This window comes from Tursiops truncatus, chromosome 1, assembly GCF_011762595.2.
Source record: "Tursiops truncatus isolate mTurTru1 chromosome 1, mTurTru1.mat.Y, whole genome shotgun sequence".
NCBI classification, from domain to species: Eukaryota; Metazoa; Chordata; class Mammalia; order Artiodactyla; family Delphinidae; genus Tursiops; species Tursiops truncatus.
In genome coordinates, this window is record NC_047034.1 from 100957326 (window position 1) to 100972778 (window position 15453).

Consider the following 15453-nt stretch of genomic DNA (forward strand, 5'->3'; position numbering starts at 1 on the left):
GCTGCTGGCCACTAGCAGAAGAATTTCGATGACAAATTTCATCTCTCGAATGCCAGTGAAAATATCTGGCTGCATGCATGGTTTCAAAGTGTTTATTGATTCAAAATGTATTAAAGCCTACCAGGTGCTTGTAATTGTGTGAGAAATGTGAAGAAAAAAACCCAGTTCTTATTCCCCGAAGGAGCTCTAGTGGGAAAGACAGATGACAAACACACAGTTGAAATCAAGTAAAGTATTCCATGAGGTCAAGTCTGTGAAACGGGGAGAGCTATAAAAGTATAGAGGAAGCGCTGCAACATTGCCCCAGTCACCTTCAGACTCTTCACCAACCACATTTCATCACTGGTTATGCAAAGGCAATGCAACCCTGCTACATGACTCCATGCATGCATGTTTGAAGGAGAAAACATCAGAATATTTCTGCGGGAGAACAGTGAGGTCTCCAAACTGCAAATATTTTCTACACCAATTGCAGAGCATTGTTGAGCACCTACGGTTGAATAAACTAATTAAAGTGAGCTTGGGTTTACGACCTAATCTTACTTCCATGCATTGGGAGAAGAAAGCATGGTCGTGCAAAGAAATCTCCTGCGGTCAGAAAACCAGATGTGTATTGTGAGATTAGGCAAGCGGGGTTCACTCAGGCCAGCTGAGCACAGGATCGTCATCTGTGAAGGCATGTCTGCCAGGTCCCCCCACTCATGTGACATTCTAAGATCTAATCATAAGGGGATTGGTCAGGCCAGCCTGATTATCATTATAGTTTAGGACCATTTCAAACATCTGAATCTCCAAGGTGTATCATATAGGAGGAAACTCTGGTAACTGCTGAGCTCCACTTTATTGAAGGGGGTTAAAAAAACTGTTTTAATAATCAATCGGTTTCTGTGCAAAAAATTATCAGTTATGAAATTTTAACCGTGCAGAGCAGCACTAGAAAGCATTTGGCCACGGTCTGATCAACCAGGAAAAAAACTTTACTATGAAATGTTACTTACCATAGCCAGTTTTCTTCCTCTTCTTGAAAGTGGTCATTCTTTTTTAGCATTTTTCAAATCTTTTATTTTTTTTTTTACCTTTGATAATTGACTTTATTTGTGGAGTTTTTTGTATACACAAAAACTTTAATTTTCACATATTCAAATATGCCTTCACATTCTTGCATAGCTTTGGGGTTTGCAGTTTTAATTAAAAAGGTATTCCTAACTCCTATATTGTACATGTGTTTTAGACTTGTCTACATTTAACTCTTTTTTTAAATTTATTTTTTATTTATTTATTTTTAACATCTTTATTGGAATATAATTGCTTTACGATAGTGTGTTCGTTTCTGCTGTATAACAAAATGAATCAGCTATACATATACATTTATCCCCATTTCTCCTCCCTCTTGCATCTCCCTCCCACCCTCCCTATCCCACCCCTCTAGGTGGACACAAAGCATGAGCTGATGTCCCTGTGCTATGCGGCCGCTTCCCACTAGCTATCTATTTTACGTTTGGTAGTGTATATATGTCCATGCCACTCTCTCACTTCGTCCCAGCTTACCCTTCCCCCTCCCCGTGTCCTCAAGTCCATTCTCTAGTCTGCGTCTTTATTCCTGTCCTGCCCCTAGGTTCTTCAGAACCATTTAAAATTTTTTTTTAGATTCCATATATATGTGTTAGCATACAGTATTTGTTTTTCTCTTTCTGACTTACTTCACTCTGTATGACAGTCTCTAGGTCCACCCACCTCACTGCAAATAACTCAATTTCGTTTCTATTTATGGCTGAGTAATATTCCATTGTATGTATGTGTCACATCTTCTTTATCCATTCATCTGTCGATGGACACTCAGGTCGCTTCCATGTCCTGGCTATTGTGCATTTTTCAAATCTTAAAGAATGTCATTCTATATTCACTCAAAAACATATGCTGACACCCGACAAATTCTTCTCTTTCCTGCCCGATAACTTTAGTGAATATGCAAAATAAATATTCTTCTACTTTGTCAACATTTATGGCACCTTTGGTATCACAATATAATGTTAAACATATTTTTCTTATCAAACTGCTGATCTTGACAATTTAAACAATGCTGATTGTTTAAAGCCCTTTATGATTTCAGGACAGTCAGTGGCTCCACATACAATCAATTACTCTGCAGACAGAGCAACAATTCCTTGGGTCTTGTAAGGCACTTGATTGAAGTGTAACATTTTCTCCCAGCTACCTTCAACTCCAGAGCACAAAGAATCACAACCCATGTGGGGCTAAAGATCCGTTAGGAAAAATGACTCCGGCCAGAGACTGCAAAAAGGAGGATTGCATGGCTTAGTTTTGCAAATATAAATTTTGTTTTAGAGTTGGAGGAGAACTCAAAGAGGAAACCAGCAAGTGCAGCTTTCAGCCTCCAGGAAGGAAGGACTACAAGAGCTAAACCTGGATGTGCTATTTCAGTTCAAGGAAAGGGGGAAAATTTAATTTTGCAAAGTTTCATTTCTTTTAAAATAAGTGTAATGCTATGGCTCAGCAGGCTATATGGAAATGTGTATAGAGTGTGCACTAAAGTGCGAGGCTAATTTCCCTAGAAAAAAACTGGGAGAGAAAAAGAGAGAAAACAGACTCCACTCTCCTAAAAACTCTCCAGTCTGTCGAGGAGGGAACTACAGAGTACAGTAAAAAATGACGGCAATACTTTGACAAGAACGCCTACAGAGCCGCTCAGTAGAATAAGAGTTAACATTCTCCTGCCTGACAACTTTACAGCAAAGCCCAGAAGAGGAAGCCAGAAAATTCAGAAAAACCAAAGCTTAAGTCTGACTATATTTTTAAATTTCATTTTTGGTTTCTTTATACTTGAGCAGAGCTCAGTCCCGCAAACGTCTTCTTCGACGGCGGCAGATGTCACCTTGGAATTCTCCCAGAGGCAAAGTGCTAGATTTGGGGCAGTTCTTCCTCGGTCACTAACCCGAGGTGGGCTGGGTTGTGCCTGAGCTGACTGAACTTCGGACCCGTAGAAGCACCTGCATTGGCACCATCTCATAGGATGCACCCAGGCTAAGGGCCCGGGGAGGTAGGGGAGCCAGGTATCATTGCCTTCGGGGCGAAAGCCGAAATCAAAGCTAGGAGAGGGCTCTGCTCCTCGTCACGCTGTTACTTGGCTGCAGATTCCAAGGCTCAGCCTGACGCGCGCAAAGCGCCCGGGAAATGCCCTGGGGGCCGGAGAGGAGCCCGGAGCCAGTACTTTCTATTAAACTCGGTAAGTACTGCGCTCCCGCTGGCGGGGACACTGTATCGCCAAATGGAAGGGAGGGTTCCCTCTCCTCCACCTCGAACTCCTTCCAACCGCCACCTTTTCCTTCCCAACAGACCTGCCGCCCATTCAGGCGGACATCTGGGTCGCTGGCCTGAGGGCCAGAGCTGGGAGTCAGGGGGTCTGGGCGGCTGGGACTCTGGTTCCCCTCAGCACCTGGAGCCGCCAGTGGCCGAAGGACACTCGCGCTTGACGGCCGATTGAATCACGGGTGAATCAGCCCCTGCAGGGTTTCGGAGTTTCCTACTGGGAGGAGGCGGGGCCGGGGTGTGGATTCGCCAGAAGCAGCCCAGGGAGGCTGCTGGAGCCTGGCTGGGGGCGGGGAGTCGGGAGGAGGGGCGGGGGCGGCCGTAGGGCCTGCGGAGGCGCGGGCGTGCGAGGGGCTTTTTAAAGCGCGCCGGGCACGGGCTCCCACAGATTCGGGGTTCCTCGCGCCCCTCCTGCTCCATCCCGCAGCCCCAGGCGCCTCCAGTCCAACCTCAGCAGCCTCCCCTCCTCCCCAGCCTCCGGGGCGCAAGGAATCCTCCCGACCTCGCCGTCAGCTCGTGAACATGGCGACCCCCACCGGGCCCCGGGTACCCTGCTACGAGGCCGCCGTCGCTCGGGCGCTCCTATTCGGCTGGGTCCTGGTCCGGGTGGCCGGAGCCACAGGTGAGTGGCACCCTCCCCCCCACCCCCGAGCCCTGGGGCCCGCCACCGGGAAGAGGGAGGACAGTCCTGGCTGGCAGCAGGCTCGCCCTGCCGCCCTGAGGTGCCACCCGCCCGGGACCCGCCGCCCCTTCTGCTAGAGATGCTTGCTCGTGGCGTCCAGCGTTGCCTAAGTGCGTTCGGGGCTCTCGCTTGAAGTTTAGGAAAAGAGCTTCCCAGGGAGCCGACACCTTGAAGGTGGTGGGACGTGGCTTCTCACCTGCACGGGTCGGCGCGCAATGTTTGAATGTTATCCTTCATTATATATGCACTTTCCATAATAAAAAGCGGCTCTCGGTCTTATCTTGATCGTCTGTGTTTTAGATTGCGTTAGAGGCAGTCCCTGCAAAATGTCGCTTGGACTGGAGCAGGCACCACATTGTGCATGCCCTGTAAGCCTGTTCTGTGTGCGGGCAGGGCAGAGGCTGATCTGCTGAGAACTGGCCAGGCAGACCTTAACAATGAGGCATCCTAACCGAATACATCCGACGGTGTTAACAGGCTTAACGGCTGCATTGTTGTCTGTGGAAGTTTCAGTATAGAGACATTTTAGATACAAATGAAAAAAGTCAAGGTTTGGGTTTTTTATTGGATGCAGTCCTAACTCTTCTTACACATGTGGGCTTTGTCCTTTAGCGTAATTTATGGAAAACCCTTCCTAGCCGGCTTTCCCTGCTAAGTTGAACCTGGAGTCCTGCCCTTCCCGAGTTGGGCCGTGGACACCCTGGGCCACTGATGGCTCCTGGGCTGTGCTTCCAGGTCATTATCACAGGGCTTCCCCCATGAATAATTTCAAACAAAGGTTTCAAGATCCTTGTGTGTTTCCTCAGATTACCTGGTCAATCTTGCCATGAGGAAATTCTGGGTTTAGGAAAAAATTGCAGATTTTTTCTTATAATTCAGTTAAAGCTTTTGTGGTTGGAAAAATATTAATGTGAGGTTTATGATGGTGTTGGGGAGTGGGAAGCTGTTTTATACCATCAACATGAAATCGTGTGCTGAGAAGTTCATGTAAACATTAATAGCTGTTTCTCTGTTGTTTAAAGGCACTACAGATGTAGTAGTAGCATATAATTTAACTTGGAAGTCAACTAATTTCAAGACCATTTTGGAGTGGGAACCCAAACCCATCAATCATGTCTACACTGTTCAGATAAGGTAAGCCAGGTACCAAAAAAGAAAAATCAGATTTTTGCTGTTTCCTGTGCTGAATATAAATGTCTTTAAAGCTGACTGATGGATGAGATTATTTAACGGATAACAAAGAAGAGGGCATTCATCATAATTTGCTGGCCAGAGCCATACTCTGTCAAGCCTGCAACATTTCCAGACCTTAAACTGATAGAACGTTTTAATTGTTTTTGGAGATGATGGGGAAATTTGTAAGTGGAGTATAAGCTATGGATAGGAGAACCTTCTTGAGCAAGCCACGGTGGCACTGATCGCTGATAATTCATTTCATCTAAGTACACAGCTCTTTTTCCGTGCTGTCTAGACTGCTAGCGGGATTTAACATGTTAGAGAAGAGGTGGGGAGGAGTTTGGATGTATACATTGCCTTTAAACAGTGTTTGATTCATTAATCTTTGGATTCATGATTCAAAATTCAGTTGCATACATGATCTTGGAGGGGGTCAAATTCATGACTCACTGAGCGGGAACGGAATACTCCTCTGTCTGCACCCTGAGCTGTCAGGGCTGCTCTGCTCATCCGTCCCCATCCCTGATTGGCAGCTGTCCCCAAGAGCCCCTAATTCAGCATATTCAGTCTCAATGTCCTCTTTTTGATGGCTGTCACCATATTCTTAGCAAGTTTTTGGTTTCTGAAATGTTCTAGGAAGCTTGGTAGAGCTCTTATTAAGTAGAGGAGAGCAGCTGTGGAAATTAACACTGCTTGTAAAAGGCACAAAAGTATCCCTGGCTAAAATTAAAGGTGCTTTGCCATTTTGTTTAGCTTGTGCCAAGCCTTTTGTAGCATTTGGAATGCAGCTGCTAAGTATGGAGTGGGGCTTAAATTTAGGTGGTTTTTTGTTTGTTTGTTTGTTTTTCCAAAATCAACTTCATGACAACCATTGCCAAGGCAACACGGAAGAGAATTTGTGTGTGCATGCAAGCTTGTATAGATACATAGAAAGATTTAAAGGAATTTCATAACTCGAGGTAATAATTACTATTATGGTCAAACTTGTCAAATCAGATTCTACTGGTTGAGAGTTAGTAATTCCACTGATACAGAGCTGAAGTTTACCTTAGTAGATGCTTTCCTTCTGGGTAGTGAAAATAAGATTTTAGGAGGAATGCTTACCTCCGAAATATATTAAGTTTGGTGAACACGAGGAAACATATTTCTGAGTTACCAGCTTTTGAAACATAAACCTTTGTCAACTCAAAGTTCTTAGACTTTGCAAGGCTGTTGTTACGTAAGTGGACGCAGTCCCCTTGTGCAAACATCCTAGTGCAGAGCTGCCTCTTGAGGGCGCCCGCGGACCCGGGCTGGGGGTGGTTCCCGCCGCACCGGCCGTCTCCACACCTGTGCTGGAGGACGTGTGAGCAGTCCCTCGCCCCTGCCGGAGACCCGCACTCTTCGGCGACCAGCCCACGGGTAAATGGGATTCCTGGGTGAAGGGACCGTAGCAATCATTTTATAGAAGAGGAAACTGGCCCTGGGAAGGTGAGGGACTTATTCATGACTGCGCTGATGGGGCTCGCCCAGCAGGGTCCGGTACCACGGTCTACCCAGCGACGCGCACCACCACCCCTCAGTGGGTCTCCCTCGGGTCTGATGTGGGGCTCCAAAGCCGGGAGGAGGAAAGAAAGTCATTCCCACTGGTCTCCTCAGTGCGCCTTCCTCCCTCCCGGTTTCTTTCCCTAGAGAAAGCGTCTTAACCTGCTGCTCCTCCTGACCCACCCACCTCACCACCAGCCAGTCCTCAAACACAGGGTGCCGCTGCTGTGTCTGAAGCCCCTCCTTGGAGCGCCAACTGCCTTTTTCCCCTTTGGAAATGTTCACCGGTGGTTGCAAAGTGTTACTGGCTCAAGCCTTAGCACCGACCATCCCTTGTAGTATTGATTCCATGAAACGTTCTGAATTCTAAAACAGAACTCCCCAAGCTTGTAGAAATCAACTTGCTTCTTAATTGGTGAGTCTGGATTCTGTTGGGATTATTTAGAAGTTCAGGCGGAACTTTTATTATTTCCAAATCAGGAGATTTTGCAATACCCAGAGGAACCTTGGAGGCGTTTATATTGTTCATGCTGATCATAGCATTCAGAGGAAATGAACTGCAGAATTGCCCCTTCCTAACCTGTTCACAGCACTTCATGGCTTTATTACTTTTGATGATTTAGTTGCTTGTGCTAAATTTTGTCAGAGGACTGTGGTTGCTACTGTGAGCTGGAAGGAACCAAATGCTATCTCTCAGACAGAGTATAGCCTCAGCACCCAGCAGTGCTGCTCTTGTTATCTGAACCATTTGTTTGCCATAGCAGTGGAGAAGAATCATCAGGTTCTCATTCACTTTTTAAAATAGAAATGATGTAATTTAAAAGAATGCATTCTGGTCATTCTGGAATTAAGACTGCATCTCTACTTTTATCACAGAAAATTAGAGAAATCTAAGAGTATGTAAACTGATATTTCTGTATCAATCTTTATTTGTGAATTTAAGGACCAAGAGTGTGTTTACTCACACCCTCTTAGCCCGATTACTTAGTTCAGACTTTTAAAAAAATACTTATTTGTGGTTCTCATGCCTGGATTTAGACAACTGAATCCATATGGCAGCTTGTTTTCCCCCGGTTCAACCTGGAAATGTAAACCATCTAATATCCAGCAAGGCCTGGCCATGTGCAAGCCCTAAAGCCCCACTGCGTGATGGGGGAGCACAAGGGTGTGGAGCCCTGGTACCACCCTCACCTTAAGTGCTTTAATGAGATGTCAGTGCTGGGGGATGGGGAAGGGAAAGATCAATTCTGAGCAAGGAGATCTGGAGATTCCTGCAGAAGGTGGGATTGGAACGTGGCCTTGAATGAAGGGTAGGGAACGCTAGTGGTTGATGATGGGGAAGGTCCGGGTAGCTGTCAACTTATGTGGGACAGATGTGTGTGGATCCAGCTGCAGTGACATTTGTCTAGGAATTGTCTTGGTTCTGTAGAATAATTTCATTTTTAGAAGCTCTTTATATCATTTCAGGATACTTTCATTTTTGGCAGTACTTTAAATCATTTCCTCTTCAATGACATCTTACAAAAGAAAGCTCTGTCTTTCGTCAGATCTGTCTCTTAGTCTCAGACTTTGACAGATAACCACCTGTATTGTTGCTCTATAGTTTTTGACAGCACATCTTGTGAAAGTGAGGGGGGCATGTCGTATAATGAGAGGAACAGACCCAGCTCTCACCGCATAAGCTGTGAGACCTTGTACAAGTTACCTAGCAGCTCTGTGCTTCAGGGTCCTCATATGTGAGGAAGATCCAATACCTTCTTGGAAGGATTATACCAAACAAAGTAACATGGCTGAGGGTCCAGTACAGTGCCTGGCTTATAGTAGATTCAATAACTGTTAAATAACCACACCAAGAATGGTCACAATAGAATGTAATAAGATAGAATATATTACATAGAACATAGAATGTGGTACACAGAATATAATAAGTGGACTGTAATAAATAATTGGGTCTTGATGGAAAATTGCCCTTTATCCCACATAGTCATGACAAATCATCTACATTTTAAGGAAGATATTTAACAGAACGGTTCAGAGCACAGACCCAGTAGTCAATTGCTGTCTGGCTCAAAATCCAGCTGTGTGACGTGGAGCTGGTCACCCAGTCTCCCTTTGCCTCCATTGCCTTACCTGTAAGAACAGAGACAATTACAGAGCCACCCGCAGGTTGCTGTGAGGATTCAAACTCATCTGAAGTGCTCAGCGTACCAAACGCCTCCTCGGGGATCGCTTGTGGGAAGCTGCTATCGTAACAAGGCACCCCAGCCAGAAACCAGTTTGTCTTGTTGGATGCAAATCATAATGTTCCATTTCTCTTCCTTCAGCTCTAGATTAGGAAATTGGAAAAACAAATGCTTCTACACAACAGACACAGAGTGTGACGTCACCGATGAGATCGTGAAAAACGTCAAAGAGACATACTTGGCCCGGGTCTTTTCCTACCCATTGGATGCCATCGATTCTACTGGGGAGCCTCCGTTTACCAACTCCCCGGAGTTCACACCTTACTTAGAGAGTAAGTAGCTCGGTTTGTAGTAACCGTTCATTCTTGTTTTAAAAACTTCTGAATATTCTTGTGAGCTTGTGACCCTTAGGAGCCATGATGTAAGAAAATATTTATCCATAAACACGTCTTCTTTCTCAGACACTGGTAAGTGCCACAGGCCTCTTCGCTCATTCCGGATGTGGCAGGAGGTTCACGGAACGTGAACTTTGGAGTTGATAACAATGTCATCAAGTAGGTTTCTCCACCAGTCTGTCCCCAGACCCTACCAGTAACTGGCTGGATGAGGGGCAGGGAGTAGGAAATTCACCAAGCCTGGGGTTCCAGTATTTCCCCATATATATTTAGGAGAGTCTATATACCTCACTTCTGAATTTTCAGAAGTCCCAGTTGAGGGTTTTTCACAGATGGTCACGAGTCCAAGGGGAGAGTTCCGTCTCCCTCCAATCTCATCATCGGGCTTGCTGACCTTTCTAATCGCTTGACCATGATCTGAGTCCTGTGATGTGCTGCCACTTGCCGGGCCAGCTCCCGTCCTGCTTCCTTCATGCTGGTCTTGAAAACGCAGAATGCTTTTCTCCCCAGCCTTTGGCCCAGGAAACTGACTTGAGCGTCTACTAAGGGAGAGCAGAGGATTCCTGCCAAGTAGGAGACGTAAATTTTTTGTCACGGCTATGGTTCTGAACTAGGTATTTTAAATAAACACATGTAGCACATTGAGAAGAGTGAAATCAGCTGCTCTAGCAGGAAGACTTGGAATGAAAGTGTTGTGTTATTGGTGCTTTTATATTTACCCTTCTGACACCCAGAGGGGAGTTTCTCAAAGCAGGGATGGAGAGAAGGGGCCAGAGGGACAGGCAGCCGCCTTTCCCCTTAGCACCTACTTTGAGGGTGGAAATAGGCCCAGCCTCACCCCAGGTGAATCTGGCTGCCTGGCTTGAGCCCCCGTGTGCCAGAGCCCGTCTTCAAACTCCCCTAGTGCTTCTACCTGTGTGCCTCTCCCAGCACTTAGCTAGAGTAGCGACCCTACCCACAGCCGCCTGCAGTAACTGCAGGGTCATTGACATTTATTCTCCCTCCACTGGCAGCATCCTCATGATTCCTTTTTATAGTTCTTGAGTTTTTTGTCAGCCACTGCAAATCCTTTTTCGGTGCAAGAGGGGAAATAGTTTATTTATTTATTTATGTGCTCACACACACACATACTTGCACATAGTTTCTGTTAAGTTATCGGGATTTGCTTTACTGTCCTTCAACCAAAGCACATGAGATAATTGAGCCATCAAAGAGACCTGGTGGTTAAAACTGGTTCCTTGAGGTACCAAAGACAGACATTTCTTGGGCTTTCCCACAGCCTCTACTTTATTGTATGTAAGATCTGGAACCTTATGCAGTTGGTTAACCACATGTGGCTGCTGAGCACCTGAGATATGGCTAATGCCCTAAGTGTAGAATACATGCTGGATTTTGAGAAAGATCTCCAAAAGTTTTTATACTGATTAAATGTTAAAATGATAATATTCTAGCCATATGGGGTTAAAAGAAATATATTATTAAGATTAACTTCACCTGTTCCTTTTTACGTTTTCTAATGTGACTCCAAGGAAACTTAAGGTGACATCTGTGGCTCCCACTACATTTCCGCTGGACAGCACTGCTGTAGAACGTCTCGGGGCCCAGCTCTGGGGCTAGGGAGTTGGTTCTATGAGCTGTTTCATGAGGGATGACCAAGTTGTTATTAACCGTGATTAATGGCATTCTACGTTGTCTAGAATTCTTTGATTCCAACAAAGCTCATTTTCTGTGTTTTAGCAAACCTTGGACAGCCAACAATTCGGAGTTTTGAACAAGCTGGGACAGAACTGAATGTGACGGTACAAGATGCACGTACCTTAGTCAGAGTGAGCGGCACATTCCTAAGCCTCCGTGACGTTTTTGGCAAGGACTTGAATTATATACTTTATTATTGGAGAGCTTCAAGTACAGGAAAGGTGAGCGTTCTTTTGTTTTTATGACTCGTTTTAAATTGTAGATCCTTGATTTTACAGCCTACTTCTTTCCCAACTCAAATATCAGAGCGGGTGGTTGAGAGGACAGGGTGGCGGAGTGGGAGGGGCCGCTGTCCTGGTTTTACCTGTGACTTCCAGCTGCCTTGCTCAGGGCCTTCTCGGATACTCAGGTTCCTCAGCCAGGGGGCTGGACCAGTCATCTCCAAGGTTCCCACCAGCTTCCTCATTTCTTCCTCTACGGAGGATCCCAGAGACAAGATTTGTTTTCCATTCAACAATTAATACTTCATTCCTATTTTCCTTTACTGCAGACTTTTTAAATTAATTAATTAATTAATTAATTTCTGGCTGTGTTGGGTCTTCTTTTCTGTGCGTGGGCTTTCTCTAGTTGTGGCGAGGGGGGCCACTCTTCATCACGGTGCGTGGGCCTCTTGCTATCGTGGCCTCTCTTGTTGCAGAGCACAGGCTCCAGACGTGCAGACTCAGTAGTTGTGGCTCACGGGCCTAGTTGCTCCGCGGCATGTGGGATCTTCCCGGACCAGGGCTCGAACCCATGTCCCCTGCATTGGCAGGCAGATTCTCAACCACTGCGCCACCAGGGAAGCCCCAGATATCTTCTAAAGGGGCTAAAAACTGGGTTGGATGTGCCCAAACTGGATATCTTCATCCTTGGGAAAAAAACATCCTTAGCAGTTATCGGGGGAACTTGATGAGCCAACTCACTTCCAGTCCTTTATGTCAGATGTGTCCATGTAGGCTTCAACTACCACAGTGACTTAATAAAGGGGGCAGAATTCCCGGAGCCCAGATGAATAAAGGACTCTATCTTTTAACAGAAAAAGGCCACGACGAACACTAATGAGTTTCTGATTGATGTGGATGAAGGAGAAAACTACTGTTTCAATGTTCAAGCAGTGATTCCATCACGAAGAGCTAACCAGAAGAGTCCAGAAAGTCCCATCAAGTGTACCAGCCAAGAGAAAGTTCTGTCCACGGGTGAGTGGCTCTACCCCTGATCCATCTGGGAGGGAGGGAGGGGTGCCTTCCAGGACGAGGATGTACTTTCTTCAGGGGAAAACTGCCTTGGTTTTTTGTGGTTTTGGGGGTACTCATAATTTTAGGCATTTAGAGATGTTTCTATGTTGTTCCCTCGTATTAGCAAGTGTTTTTCTGAGCACATACCATGCGCTAAGCTCTCTGCTGAGCCCTGGGCCCATGGTGCATGTTTAGGATTTAGCATCAAATGCAGATTTCTCTGAGCATTTCTTCATACTTAAATTCTGATTTGGGGAGCTTGGGGGGAGCTTCAGGACCAGGTGCAGCAGCACCTGATGCACATTTATGAGCACCTACTGTGGGCTGTTGCCACAAGGTTTTAACCCACGAAGGGAAGGGACTGAGTCTATCAGGTATACCACGTGCATGTGTGTGTCCCTGGCTGGCACGTGTGTGTGTACATTATGTGCCACACCAGGGCCCTGACACCAAGTGAGGAGTGGATCTTATCTGGAGATGCCATGGAGGCTCAGACACGTGCATGAGGGTGAGAGCCCAGGAATTTCCCACCAGGCTTGAGCGGGTAGTGCTCTGAGTACTTTTGGGAACAAAAAGTCAAAGGATAGCAATAATGACCTAGTGCCTTGTTAAGATGTAATTTAAGCCTTTTAAAAACACTTAAAATTCCCTCCTGTTTATTGACACTGACAGAAGGAAAGGGCTCTCTTTCCCTCTGGTTCTGCACCGTCTGGGCCCTCATACCCACAGCCCTCAGGTCCATCCTCCTAAAGCCAGCTTGAGTTCCACTGCTCTCTGACTTCATGCACACCTAGATCGCTGCTTCCCCTGCCTCTTATCTATCTGCTGAATTGGGTCCTTTGAGAATGATTTCAAATGCCACCTCCACCAGGAAGCCTTCTTATTGCCCCAACCAGTTATCATCTCTTCTTTACTTGAATTTTGGTAGTGCTCTGCATCTCTCTTTGCACTGAGAGTTTAGCTTCTATAATCGTTGCCACCAAACTCAGCATCATTTTCAGCCACTTGTTTCTAACAGCCGTTCTTGCTTCCGTCTTCATGCATCTTTCTAGACTGTGAGCATTATCCAGTTTATTAAATCGTTTTCACCATTGTCAATTGCCCGCAAACATCTAGGGTTTGACAGATTCTTTCCTAATCGAAATGGGTTGTGGTGGAAAGAGCGCAGGAAAGAAATTTCAAGTTACGCAAAAACAGGATGGTGTAATTTGGGGTTATGCCTTCAGTTCTGCCCACTGATAAATGGGATTCAAGCTCTCTCTCTCTGAGTTGACTTGGTACCTTTTATTTTTCAGAAATGCCCTTCATCGTTGTAGCAGTGATGCTTGTGGTCATCATCTTCATCATCGTCCTGTCTGTGTCTCTGTATAAGTGCAGGAAGGCGAGAGCAGAGCGAAGTGGGAAGGAGAGCTTGCCCCTCAATGTTGCATGAAAGATCCTGCTCTTGGATCTGCCAACTCTGCAGAACTCATGTTGCACTGTGACCAAGAACATTTAAGGCAGTAGAATACATGGAAACACAAATGAGTGTTTGGAGCTTAGAGACCCTTGGGCTCAAAGAAAGCTCTTATCTGACCTGTTCTCACGATTAGCATTCTGGTTTCAACATCAGCATTAGACACTTTGGGACGTAATGAGCGGTACAACCAATTCCAGGTTTTTTAAATTTCTATTTTAATGCTGCAGCACCTTTTGCACATATCATGCTCTAGACTGTATATTTTCTACACTCAAGTTGAAGCCAGATCATCTAAGGAAAAACAAATGAACAAATGCCCTAAAAAGTCCTGGGTGGATTTTTGGAGAACTTTTGAGAGGCCGACTTCAAACCATGTGGGAGAGTAAAATGGAAACTGGGTGGACTTTCTAACGTATGTCTGTCCTTTTGTAATATGGTGTTTAGGGTTTTTTTTTTTTTTGAGTACTTTTGGAGGTTCGAAACAATTAGCAAACAACATTTATATGAATGTGTTAAAAGCAGAAGACTTGTATTGGGGGCACATTCGTAACATGCATTACAGTTTAGCACTTTAACTGACTTAAATGCTGTTGATGAAACACTTGACAGATAGCTGTATTTTTATAAGACTACTATACCAACCAATTACATAGAGTTTAAGATTTAAGGTACTTCACACTTTATGGTCAACATTGTACATATTTATAATTTGAAAAAAGGTTTTATATATGGGGATTTTCTATTTATAGAGGTAATATTGTTTGTATATATTGAGATTATTTATTTAATATACTTTTATATAAATAAAGGTAACTGGGAATTGTGACTATTTATTATATCTTATTTAGTTATTATTTATGGTTTGGCCTTTGTATTAGTTGGCTCTGCTGCAGTAACAAATGACCCTGGAATTCTCAGTGGCTTATGACAATGGTATCTTTACATTACACTTACAGTTTGGTGGCTGTGGATTGACTACAGCTCTTCTTAATGTCTTCTCATTCTAGGACCAAAACCAAAGGTGAAGCCCCTATTTGGATCAGGGCAGAGGGAAAAGCAAAAAACTAGTAGAACGGGCAGCCATGTCTTCAAGGTTTAAGCCTCCTCCTAAAACTTCCGCTCCAGAGTGGCTCAGTGTCACTTCTGGTCACATGCCACTGGCCTAAGCAAGACATATGACCAAGCCTGATAACACTCTGCCTGCCGGGAGGCACCACGAGTCACACAGCAACAGGCAGGGGTGTATGGTTTCCAGGGAAGGGAGGATTTTATACCATCTACTGCAGGCTTAGCGGGAGAGAGACCTTCCCATGGGCATCAGTTTGAGTTGCAGATGAGGGTTGGAGAGGAGAACAGAAGAAAAATTCTTCAGATTATTGAAAGAAAATTTGATAAAAGGACAATGTAAGATAAGGAGAGAGAGAAGTGGAGTTTCTAGAGTTATTAGAAGCAAACTAGGTTGAGAGCTCTTTGTGGACAGGATGGGGTCACCGTCTGCTGCTCCTTGAGGGTGACCGTGCCAGTGGGCTCTTAGACATGGCTGAGTCGAACTACTTCACTTCGTCTAGAATGTAGAAATAGTGAGTTCTCCATTCAAATGCAAATAAAATCTAGCAGAACAGTCTTGATCCCACAACTGCACTGAAAGAGGATTCTAAGTAGAGATGAAAATGAGCCTCCTGGCACCTGGTTGAGCCCAGCCGTGTTTGCCTCCTGTTGCGGAAGGCTGGGCCAGTGC

General features: G+C 45.3%; 1 protein-coding gene across 1 annotated transcript; it reads left to right on the forward strand.

Moving 5' to 3' along the window:
- The first annotated feature begins 3693 nt into the window (after nucleotides 1-3693).
- F3 (coagulation factor III, tissue factor) lies at nucleotides 3694-14546 on the forward strand. The gene is made up of 6 exons (XM_004319648.4): nucleotides 3694-3949; nucleotides 5032-5143; nucleotides 9034-9224; nucleotides 11025-11203; nucleotides 12058-12217; nucleotides 13552-14546. The coding sequence occupies exons 1-6, from the start codon at nucleotides 3850-3852 to the stop codon at nucleotides 13686-13688; spliced, it is 879 nt and encodes a 292-aa protein (XP_004319696.2). The 5' UTR covers nucleotides 3694-3849; the 3' UTR covers nucleotides 13689-14546.
- The last annotated feature ends 907 nt before the right edge of the window (nucleotides 14547-15453 follow it).